The 12,019-nt window shown below is 39.9% G+C and overlaps 1 protein-coding gene across 1 annotated transcript in view; it reads left to right on the top strand.

Moving 5' to 3' along the window:
- The first annotated feature begins 5,331 nt into the window (after positions 1-5,331).
- Positions 5,332-12,019, top strand: part of LOC115150385 (lysyl oxidase homolog 2A-like) — a 67,870-nt gene continuing 61,182 nt past the window's right edge. The window contains exons 1-2 of the mRNA XM_029693623.1: positions 5,332-5,637; positions 8,975-9,309. Coding sequence (XP_029549483.1) covers positions 9,015-9,309 — 295 coding nt within the window. The 5' untranslated portion in view covers positions 5,332-5,637; positions 8,975-9,014. The remainder of the gene's footprint in view (positions 5,638-8,974; positions 9,310-12,019) is intronic.

Raw genomic sequence — 12,019 nt, 5'->3', positions numbered from 1 at the left:
GAATCGAGCCAACCATAGATTATTGCTCTCCAGCTACGTATTGCATCATGAATAATTAGCTGATGTCTGACTGTAGACCGAACTCTGCATTCAGCACTCCTTCATTCTTTTGCTGTAATCAATAATTACAGAATGTTTATTCCAGGAAGGAACAATCTGGATCTTGAATCAGAATCTTTGTGGTTTCAGATCAATCTCCCAAGTTTCATCTCAATACATTTTAGCTATACACAGTAAGTTATTCCTCAAAGCAGTCATCACTCAACACTGTAGGGAAAAAACAAACCATGATTCAGTATCACACTTACTTACACACGTATGCGCAAACAAACACACGCACAAATATGCACACACACACACACACACACACACACACACACACACACACACACACACACACACACACACACACACACACACACACACACACACACACACACACACACACACACACACCACATGGTCTACCTGTGTGTAACATGAAAACAGATTGACACAAACCCTCAACATACTTGACCAGGCAGCCTGACAGCCTGTAGAGTGTGTATCATGATTTCTACATGTAGCATATCAAATCAAATTAGACTAACAGTGAAATGCTTCCTTACGGGCCCTTCCCAACAATGCAGAGAGAAAAAAAGAGAAATAATTGACAAATAGACAATTAATGACACAAGGAGTAAATACACAATGACTAACGATAACTTGGCTATATACAGGGGGTACCAGTACCGAGTCAATGTGCAGAGGTACGAAGTAATTGAGGTACCTATGTACATATAGGTAGGGATAAGTGACTAGACAACAGGATAGATACTAAACAGTAACAGCAGTAACACAAAATTATTTTATACACATAGTGCTAAAATCTCGAGAAGGAGTGTGGCAGGTATCTTTTTTTTGTCAGCTGAACAATCACAATGAACATTTTACAAAAGCAAATGAGTGGTTTATTGTACATTGATTTGAGTTCATACACCTCTTCCTATAACAAGCATGACAAAGATGCAGATTATTTTTGAGGTTGGATTTCTCTATCATTATGTCGATTGGGAGCAGTGAAGCTCAATTCTCATGACCAAATATATTAGGCTTGTATTGGCCTATATAAACTCGTTGAACTATACTCATTTGTTTAAAAAATACATGAATACTGACCTTAGTGTCTCCAATTTACAGTGTGGACTCTCCAGTCCAGCAGAGAGCAGCTTTACTCCTGAATCCTGCAGGTTGTTGTCACTCAGGTTCAGCTCTCTCATTTGTGAGGAGTTTGAGCTGAGAGTCGGGGCCAGAAAAGCGCTACAACTCTCTGTAAGGTTATACCCATTAGGTCTGAATAAAAAGTAGAAATTGGAAATGTTCAGTATCTTGTGTACCAAGTAATTTCTAGATGGCCTACCTGTGTAATAAAGCTCTCGTACCTTTGTTCAGTAGAACCGTCTCCCTCCTCTGAATACATATAGTCTACTGGTCACTCTTCATGGACACACAGCTGGGAAAAGGTGAATCTGGTCTTTCCTGCTGGATTGGGCTTCAACTCAACAGAGACAGACCTTGAGTCTCTAATTGATGCTGTCTACTGTTGATGATGTCATATACAAAGTAACTGTACATATACAACGTGCTTCTACACCTGAATTGCTTGTTGTTTGGGGTTTTAGGCTGGGTTCCTGTACAGCACTTTGTGACATCAGCTGATATAAGAAGGGCTTTATCAATACATTTGATTAATTGATTTATTGTACTGTAGGCTACGCTGTACACACAAAAACACACACATACTCGCACACACATGCACACAGGGTTGGGTAAGTTACTTTCTAAATTTAATCAGTTACAGTTAATAGTTACACAACCGTTCAAAAGTTTGGGGTCACTTAGAAAGGTCCTTGTTTTTGAAAGAAAAGCAACTTTTTTGTCCATTAAAATAACATTAAATTGATCAGAAATACAGTGTAGACATTGTTAATGTTGTAAATGACTATTGTAGCTGGAAATGGCAGATTTTTAATGGAATATCTACATAGGCGCACAGAGGCCCATTATCAGCAACCATCACTCCTGTGTTCCAATGGCACGTTGTGTTAGCTAATCCAAGTTTATCATTTTAAAAGGCTAATTGATCATTAGAAAACCATTTTGCAATTATGTTAGCACAGCTGAAAACGGTTGTCCTGATTAAAGAAGCAATAAAACTGTCCTTCTTTAGACTAGTTGAGTATCTGGAGCATCAGCATTTGTGGGTTCGATTACAGGCTCAAAATGGCCAGAAACATAGGAGTTTCTTCTGAAACTCGTCAGTCTATTCTTGTTCTGAGAAATGAAGGCTATTCCATGCCAGAAATTGCCAAGAAACTGAAGATCTCGTACAACCCTGTGTACTACTCCCTTCACAGAACAGCGCAAACTGGCTCTAACCAGAATAGAAAGAGGAGTGCACAACTGAGAAAAACAAGGGCATTTCTAAGTGACCCCAAACTTTTGAACGGTAGTGCACCTGTCCAAAATTGTGATCAGTAATGGAACTTTTGTATTACCCAAACTCAGTAACTCAATCTGATTATTTTTGGATTACTTTCTCCTTGAGAGGCATTAGAAAAAGACAAAAAGGATCCATCAAACACGTTTGGTGTGTCAGCATAGTAGTCTCAGACTTGTGGTCAGACTCACTCAAATGTAAACTTGCACCTTTTTTCAATCCCGAATTGAATGACATTAAGAAAACAGAAAAGTGACATAATGTATTTTTCCGCAATCCTTTCTGAATTTAAAAGTAATCCAAGAAGTAATCATCTAGTTTTTCAAAAGTATCTGTAATCTGATTACATTTTAGCTGGTAATGTAACTGATTACAGTTACAGTTTTTTTTGTAATCACATTACATGTAATCAGTTACTCCCCTAACCTGCACATTCATGAATTTCATGGGAATATTTTACATAATTTTTATGGGAATATTTTACATAAAATACAGCCCTCATACCTTTGTTCAGTAGAACCTTCTCCCTTTGTGAATATGTCTGGTCGTCCCATAGACTGGTCACTCTTCATGGACACAGCAGGGAACAGGTGAGTCTGGTTTCCTGCTGCATTGGGCTTCAACACCACAGAGACCTTCAGTCTCTAATGCATGCTGTCTAATGATAATGTACAAGCTCACATACATTTTGGGTGTACAAAACAGTGTACAAAAACACACGCACGCACACGCTCGCTCGCTCAGAAACGCACACACACTCTTTCTCGTTCTTTCTTTCTCTCTCCCTTTCCTCCCACCTTTTAGCTTTTGTGTTGGTTGATGTTCCCCAGAGAGATTCATTTTAGAGACAGTGCCCCTGTTCTCTCTCTCTCCTCAGAGACACTTATTGAACCTATAACCAAAGACATCCAGCATACAGTATGTTACAGTCGAATAAAACAATAGTACAGAAGGTCTTATGATGGTCATAAAACACAACATTTGAAGGAAAATACAATGAAGAACAATAAAACCATCAACATCTGGAAACATCTTGATGGGGATAATTTGTGAATATGGAATACCTTTTCTATGGCATTTATATTTACATTTCTAATTCATTTTTTTTTGCAGTTTCTGTGTTTCTTGTTCTCTTCTCATGTTTGTCAATTATTTGTATCTCGGATCCAAGGTCAATGATAAAGTGTCACACCCTGATCTGTTTCACCTGTTTTTGTACTTGTCTCGACCCCCAACCAGGTGTCTCCCATCTCCCTTCATTATCCCCTGTGTATTTATACCTGCGTTTTCTGTTTGTCTGTTGCGAGTTGTCCTGTCAAGTCCTATCAGCGTGTTCCCGTGTTTCCTGTGCTCTAGTTTTTCCTAGTCTTCCCAGTTGTGACTTTATCTGCCTCCTGTGTCTGCATCTGTCTTAGCCTGAGCCTGATAATAAAGACTGTTGCCTTCTCAGTGTTGATTCAATAAACTTGGTCACGGTCTAGTGAAACAAATGTTCATGTTTGCATAAGCACCTGTTTTACCCTTTAATAGTTTTCCTTTATTAGAATAATTACTGTTGCCTATAATATTATTTGTAGGTTGTGCTCTATCTAGGTAGAGATTGTGATAATAATTGCACTAGATAAAGTCCGTATCTCTACTATGCGGATAGCTCTCCTTCCTTTGTTACTTTACTAGAATCAGACAATACATTTAATATGTTTAAATCATTAGTTGGGTCCTTACCTTGTTGTGGCCTGGAATCATAACTAGAATATCTCCAGATCAACTTTTCCATTTCTATTCTTGAAGATGCTTGAGAAATGTTGTTTGTGCACCTCTTAATTAAATTGCATGCACTTTACCTTCTAGGTGGGGCCACCTACAACTGACCTTTGGATACCAAAATAGCAGAAATAAATGAAGGCAGGGAAAGTTCTGGGTGTACAATAATATTGTAATGATAAGGAAAACATATATTTTAAACTCCTAACCCAACTTTAAAATGTGCAGACTGACTCAAATGACATTGCTTGGGAAAGCATTTTTGTGTTAAGTATTTAAAAAATACATGTTTTTTTTTTACTTAAAGGAAACTAGAGCTGGTTTAAAGGAACTCTAGCCCAAGCTGGTATGATCTTACTCATACAGTAGCCTTCAGTGCCTTCTGTTAGTCACTTAACGGTGGAACAGCACAGCAATATCAGACTTTAGGCTACAGTATGCTAAGTCTATGGCCCTGTTTGAATACCTTTAGGATATATTAAATGCACTCTTCCTTCCTCAAGGAAATCAATGAACTGACATGGAAAGCTGGTAAAGGCACTGAAGTGGAAAACATGTGTTTAACCTATCCTCTCACTTCCAGGTCAGTGATTAGCTCAAGGAAGGATGCATTTTAAAGATAGGCCTACTGATAGGACTACTTTAGATAGGACTTATGCCTAGTTTAACTACATGTCAGAATAATTACAGTCAGATACTGGAGAAACTCAACCAGGTCAGAGTGAGGGGATATCTATCTCAACCACTTTGCCTTTACTTAACATTGACATTGAATATGTTGAAAACTTCCATCACAGTCTTCCCAGAATAGAGTTACATCCACTTGTCATTTTGGAACATTATTGTTCACAGGAGTTTGTTCACACCTCTTGAAATGTTTTGTTGTTGAAAGAGTTTGGAGTCTTCTAATATTAGAATGGTTGCGATGGTAGTTTAGGCTAGTCTCTAGTATTGAGTTGCAGCTGGTGCAATCTATTGTCAATTTTAGGGGATATATATAGCAAGCCTTTATTGAAAAATAATTTAGGCTATTTGTTTTGGTGGAAATGTTGTTTTCTTCCACTAGCAACAGGCAAAATGTATCATAATTGTCCATAAAACAAGTCAAGTTCAGCTGCTTTCGTAATCCTCCTGTGGACACCGGGAAGGAAGGATGCCCGAAGACGTCATGACTGCAGGACTCTGCTTCCATTGATAGGCCTGTTACGGGAGGAGGAGAAAGTTTCGAGGAATCACTGGATTGAAGGTGGTTATAGGACTGAGGCCGACCTGCTGAGGTAGAGGTGGAGGCTGGAAAACATACTCAATAAAGTGATCAAGTCACTGCTGCAGCATAGACATTCGATTGAAACGCTGCTCCCTTTGGCGCGAGGGCGTCTTCTGATTTTCTTCAAGTAAGTGGGTCTTTTGTATGCATGTTATAGTTATTATATTTACATTTAAATTAAATAACGATCATAAATTAGCCTATACGCGCATTATAATCGTCAACATGTTGTTTGATCAGGCTATATGGTTGTTCTGAATAGCAGTAACTTCGACTAAAGGTATGCTAATTGAAGGAAATGATGTCCCATTGATCCCGTAGCTAGTGTATTTAATATTTATAGTTAACTAGTTAGCTGCAATATTTAAAGCAATCAAGCAATCAAGCTCCTTGTTTTACTGCTGCTGAAGTGATTGCAGTTTTTGAATCTGAATTCAGAGCCACATTGTAGTTGCACACAGATTCACCATGGAGTGGAGTTTAGTTTTCTAGGTCAGGGAAAGATTGAAAGCCAGCCAGAAATGTTGAAAAAGTGCAGACAAATCCCTTTTAATATTTTCGATATAAGAAACGTCCGGGTTATATATAATATGAAGGGGAAATAATGATATTCATGAGTATTAAGGGGGATTATTTTGAACTTTGCCCCCACCCCTAAGTTTTGTCATCACCATGACATTGACAGGAAAAGTTGCCCCTGGCTGGGGCTTACAAGGTGCAGGGCTGTCCCCTCTCCCCCCTCAAAGACCACTCACCGTTGACACTTTCATGGCCTGGCTGAAAAGAGAGATAAAGCAAAAATTCCCTTTATCTGGTTCCACAGCCCTGAGGGGTAGTATGAGCTCTGGCCCAGCCAAAGGTGAAAAGATAGGAGCATGTAGAACATAGCATGAGCCCACATGTGAAACGCATTAGGCCCACAAAGTTGAGTACCTGTCTGGGGCATGCCATTCCTTCAGCCAAGCAGCAGGAGAAACCTCTATCTGCTCTGCTGACGACCTTAACACAAACCTCTCTCAGTAAATGGTGAAGCAACACAGTGACATTAGCATAATAATTAGGGAGCTATCGGTTTTTGGGGTCTAACATGTTTGAGCTGGATGGTGACGTCTTCCCATCCATCTAGCCGTCTATCCATCAATCCAATCATCTCTCTCTCTCTCTCTCTGAAACTGAAAAATCTCCTTGCTCACCTGAAGATAAATCTGTTTTGTTACCACCATACTAGAGGTTGACCGATTAATCGGAATGGCCGATTAATTGGGGCCGATTTCAAGTTGTCATAACAATCGGTATTTTTGGACACCGATTTGCCGATTTTTTTTTTTTACACCTTTATTTAACTGGGCAAGTCAGTTAAGAACACATTCTTATTTTCAATGACGGCCTAGGAACGGTGGGTTAACTGCCTTGTTCAGGGGCAGAACGACAGATTTTTACCTTGTCAGCTCGGGGATTCAATCTTGCAACCTTAGGGTTAACTAGTCCAACACTCTAACCTGCTTTACATTGCACTCCACGAGGAGCCTGCCTGTTATGCGAATGCAGTAAGAAGCCACGGTAAGTTGCTAGCTAGCATTAAACTTATCTTATAAAAAACAATCAATCAATCATAATCACTAGTTAACTACACATGGTTGATGATATTACTAGTTTATCTAGCCTGTCCTGCGTTGCATATAATCGATGCGGTGCGCATTCGCGAGAAAGGACTGTCATTGCTCCAACGTGTACCTAACCATAAACATCAATGTCTTTCTTAAAATCAATACACAAGTATATATTTTTAAACCTGCATATTTAGCTAAAATAAATCCAGGTTAGCAGGCAATATTAACCAGATGAAATTGTGGCACTTCTCTTGCGTTCATTGCACGCAGAGTCAGGGTATATGCAACAGTTTGGGTCGCCTGGCTCGTTGCGAATTAATTTGCCAGAATTTTACGTAATTATGACATAACATTGAAGGTTGTTTTTTTTAAACATTTTTTTCATGCAATGTAACAGGAATATTTAGACTTAGGGATGCCACCCGTTAGATAAAATACGGAACGGTTCCGTATTTCACTGAAAGAAAAAACATTTTGTTTTCGAGATGATAGTTTCCGGATTCGACCATATTGATGACCTAAGGCTCGTATTTCTGTGTGTTTATTATATTATAATTAAGTCTATGATTTGATAGAGCAGTCTGACTGAGCGGTGGTAGGCACCAGTAGGCTCGTAAGCATTCATTCAAACAGCACTTTCGTGCGTTTTGCCAGCAGCTCTTCGCAATGCTTCAAGCATTGCGCTGTTTATGACTTCAAGCCTATCATCTCCCAAGATTAGGCTGGTGTAACCGATGTGAAATGGCTAGCTAGTTAGCCGGGTGCGCGCTAATAGCGTTTCAAACTTCACTCGCTCTGAGACTTGGAGTAGTTGTTCCCCCTGCTCTGCATGGGTAACGCAGTTTCGAGCCCAGGAAGGAGCGAGGAGAGGGACGGAAGCTATACTGTTATACTGGCAATACTAAAGTGCCTATAAGAACATTCAATAGTCAAAGGTATATGAAATACAAATCGTATAGAGAGAATAGTCCTATAATTTCTATAATAACTACAACCTAAAACTTCTTACCTGGGAATATTGAAGACTCATGTTAAAAGGAACCACCAGCTTTCATATGTTCTCATGTTCTGAGCAAGGCACTTAAACGTTAGCTTTCTTACATGGCACATATTGCACTTTTACTTTCTTCTCCAACACTTTGTTTTTGCATTATTTAAACCAAATTGAACATGTTTCATTATTTATTTCAGGCCAAATTGATTTTATTGATGTATTATATTAAGTTAAAATAAGTGTTCATTCAGTATTGTTGTAATTGCCATTATTACAAATACATGTTTAAAAAATCAGCTGATTCATCGGTATCGGCTTTTTTGGGTCCTCCAATAATCTGTATCGGCGTTGAAAAATCATAATCGGTCGACCTCTACACCATACCCAATCCTCAGTCCACCCTGGAATTGTGGTGAGGTCTAGGTAGTTGGAGAAGCCCGTGAGGCTGAATGTCTGCCAGATAGCCAGTCTCTAATGACTGCTCGATGACTGACAATTGAGGATAATGTCAAAACATAAGAAGACTCTTATTTCTGGCTGATGAAATGCAACAAACATGCTGACCGTGTGACTCAAACCACTCACCACACAAGCTGTAGCTGGTCCATTGAATGAGCTTCCGTTTTCTGTTGGTATCAGATATTCAATCGGTTCGGAGGTCGCTCAATCGTTAAAACATGTAAAAAGACAAAAACACTTTTCATACATGAATATCCCTTCACACTCAACTTTGAATTCAAATATGATTCCATTCATTTCAGCAACTCATAGCACAATACAGTCTTCAAGTTTCCTAAATACATTACCTTGCTTATTTCAGTCATTCATTGGTCATTCTTGTCCGTGTCTCCTTCCTCCAGTTTACATACAGTGCGGTGAGTTCCCTGCCCATTCCGAACCATGCCGTCTCGGTGCCCTCTCCTGTGTCGCCTAGCCACGCTACTCTGTGTGTGGGCACTATGCCAGGCCCACTCGGACACTGAGCTTCCCCCTGGCACCCCCATCATCCAGCTGCGTCTGGCAGGGGACAAACGCAAGCACTACGAGGGCCGGGTGGAGGTCTACTACAATGGCGAGTGGGGCACGGTATGCGACGACGACTTCTCTATCCATGCGGCCAACATATTGTGCAGAGAGCTGGGCTACGTGGAGGCCGTGTCCTGGTCCCCATCCTCCAAGTACGGCAAGGGAGAAGGTAAGGAACACAAAGGAGTAGGGGCTTAAAGGGATAGTTCAGTAACATGTTGTAATTGGAAATCCACTTTGACCATTAAGACTTAATTAAAGAGATAGTTCAGTGAAATATATGAAAAAATACATTTGTTTCCTTTGAGAATCAATGACAGACTGCAACAAGAATTGGGTCCAGCATATTGTAGCATGGAGTGGTCCAATATTTGGAATTAGAATGATCATCATTCTTGTAACGTATTCCAGAGAGACCTTTTCTATTACCCAGGTAAATTAGAAAGATGAGATATAGTATGACCCTCTTTGCAGGGGCTATGATTAGGATTAACGAGGATATGTCTCAATGGGAACGCATGAGTCTTTGTCAATGGGAGGTTGGGTTAATAACATTTTTCATCTGGCTTTTATAGAGAGCAGCCAGAGCTCCATACATCTCAATACTGTTCCATTTGCAACCTTCAATCAGATTTATGGAGTTGGGAAAGTCATTAGACTCATGACAATTCTAGAGATATTCTTACAAGACAAGGGGGATGATGAGATTATGTCTATGTGTCTGGCTTAGTGTTTCCATTTTCCAGTCATTTTCCCCACACAAAGTTGGATTGGTGTGTATCAGCTAGCTAGACATCAATGGGTAAAACAGTGGTTTTTGAGGGATTACGGTCCCAGACAGGGGAAACGTGCTGCATTAGTTACGGGATTTTCATGGAACATATGACTCTGTTTTGAGCTGCTGAGATAGAAGTCATATAATGTTCACTACATGTGCAGCCCAAAGGGTTTCTTGATCTTGAACTATGTAGACTGGAGAGTTGGGAAAGCTGGGAAAGCTAGGCTTTTGTCGCAGCCAGTATAGGTAACATAGGAATAGGTGTGGATATCCGCCCAACATCCCCAGAGCAATTTCTTTTTGCAGCATTTATAATCACAAAAGGCTGAGTTATCAAAATGTTATCTGCTGGGTGTTTCCTGCCAGGAAAGGATGTATAGATACGATTTATTTAACTAGGCAAGTCAGTTAAGAACATATTCTTATTTACAATGACAGCCTACTTGGGAACAGTTAACTGCCTTGTTCAGGGGCAGAATGACAACCTTACCTTGTCAGCTTGGGGATTCGATCCAGCAACCTTCTGGCCCAAAACTCTAACCACTAGGCTACCTGCAGCCCCTGAACTCATGTTGTAAGTATTAGCTAAGAAGTAACATTTATTGTTGTGGCTCATATTCAGCTTCTCCAGTGTCTGAGTTTCCCTCATCCCACACCACTGATTCAGACTGTTCTGGAACACATAGTTGGAGAGCAGACTGACTGATGATCCCCACCATGTAGTTGGATTGGATTCCAACAATGTAATGTGGTTGTAAAGGTCTGTTGTGATTGATTAGACCATTTTGATTAGTCTAAAGAGCCATACACATTTGTTGACAGGTGATGGCAACATAAATTCTGTAACACATATCTTGCATGAAATGGTCAAATTTGGTCAGTCTAACCTAAGTGAAAAGGTGAGTTGTCATGAACTGTCATGATATAAGTTAAAGGTCCAACACAGTTTTTATCTCAATATCAAATAATTTTGGGGTAACAATTAAGTACCTTACCGTGATTGTTTTCAAATAAAATGGTCAAAAGAAACAAAAATATATTTTTAGCAAAGAGCAATTTCTCAAGAAAGAATTTTGCTAGGACTGTCTGGGAGTGGTCTAAGTAGGGAGTGGACTGTCTGGGAGTGGTCTAAGTAGGGAGCCAATAACTAGCTGTTATTGGCAGAGAGGTTTGGAACTCTCTTTCTTATTGGGCTATTAACAAAATTTCAGGTTGCCTTTTCAAACAGCTCTTACACTTTAACAGCATTATCATAATTTTTACAATTTCACAGTATTATTTCAACCTAATTGTGTGAAAATATATATAAAACACTGGAAACCAAATTTTTGACTGCACTGGGCTTTTTAAAACCTTTAAAAATGGATTTGAGCAATCTCATGCCCACTTTATTAAGGTCCTGGACCCAGATTCAAATCAAATCAAATCAAATGTTATTTGTCACATGTGCCGAATACAACAGGTGTAGACCTTACTGTGAAATGCTTACTTACAAGCCCTTAACCAACAATGCAGGTCAAGAAATAGAGTTACAAAAATATTTACTAAGTAAACTAAAGTAAATGTTTTAATAAAAAGTAACACAATAAAATAATAATACCGAGACTATATACGGGGGTACCGGTACCGAGTCAATGGGCGGGGTACAGGGTAGTTGAGATCATTTGTACATGTAGGTAGTGACTATGTATAGATAATAAACAGTGAGTAACAGCAGTCTAAAATCAAAGGAGGGGGGAGGGGTCAATGTAAATAGTCAGGGTGGCCAAATCTTGATGTATTGTTCAGCAGTCTTATGGCTTGGGCATAGAAGCTGTTAAAGAGCCTTTAGGACCTAAACTTGGCACTCTGCTACCGCTTGCCGTGCGGTAGCAGAGACAACAGTCTATGACTTTGGTGACTGGAGTCTTTGACAATTGTTTGTGCCTTCCTCTGACACCGCCTAGTATATAGGTCCTGGATGGAAGGAAGTTTGGTCCCAGAGATGTACTGGGCCATACGCACTACCCTCTGTAGCAACTTACGGTTGGATGCCGAGCAGTTGCCATACCAGGCGGTGATGCAACCGGTCAGGATGCTCTCGATGGTGCAGCTGTAGATC

This window comes from Salmo trutta, chromosome 16 (assembly GCF_901001165.1).
Source record: "Salmo trutta chromosome 16, fSalTru1.1, whole genome shotgun sequence".
In the NCBI taxonomy this organism is placed as follows: domain Eukaryota; kingdom Metazoa; phylum Chordata; class Actinopteri; order Salmoniformes; family Salmonidae; genus Salmo; species Salmo trutta.
The sequence above is the reverse complement of the archived record's forward strand: the minus strand, read 5'-3'. Positions and strand labels throughout refer to the sequence as shown.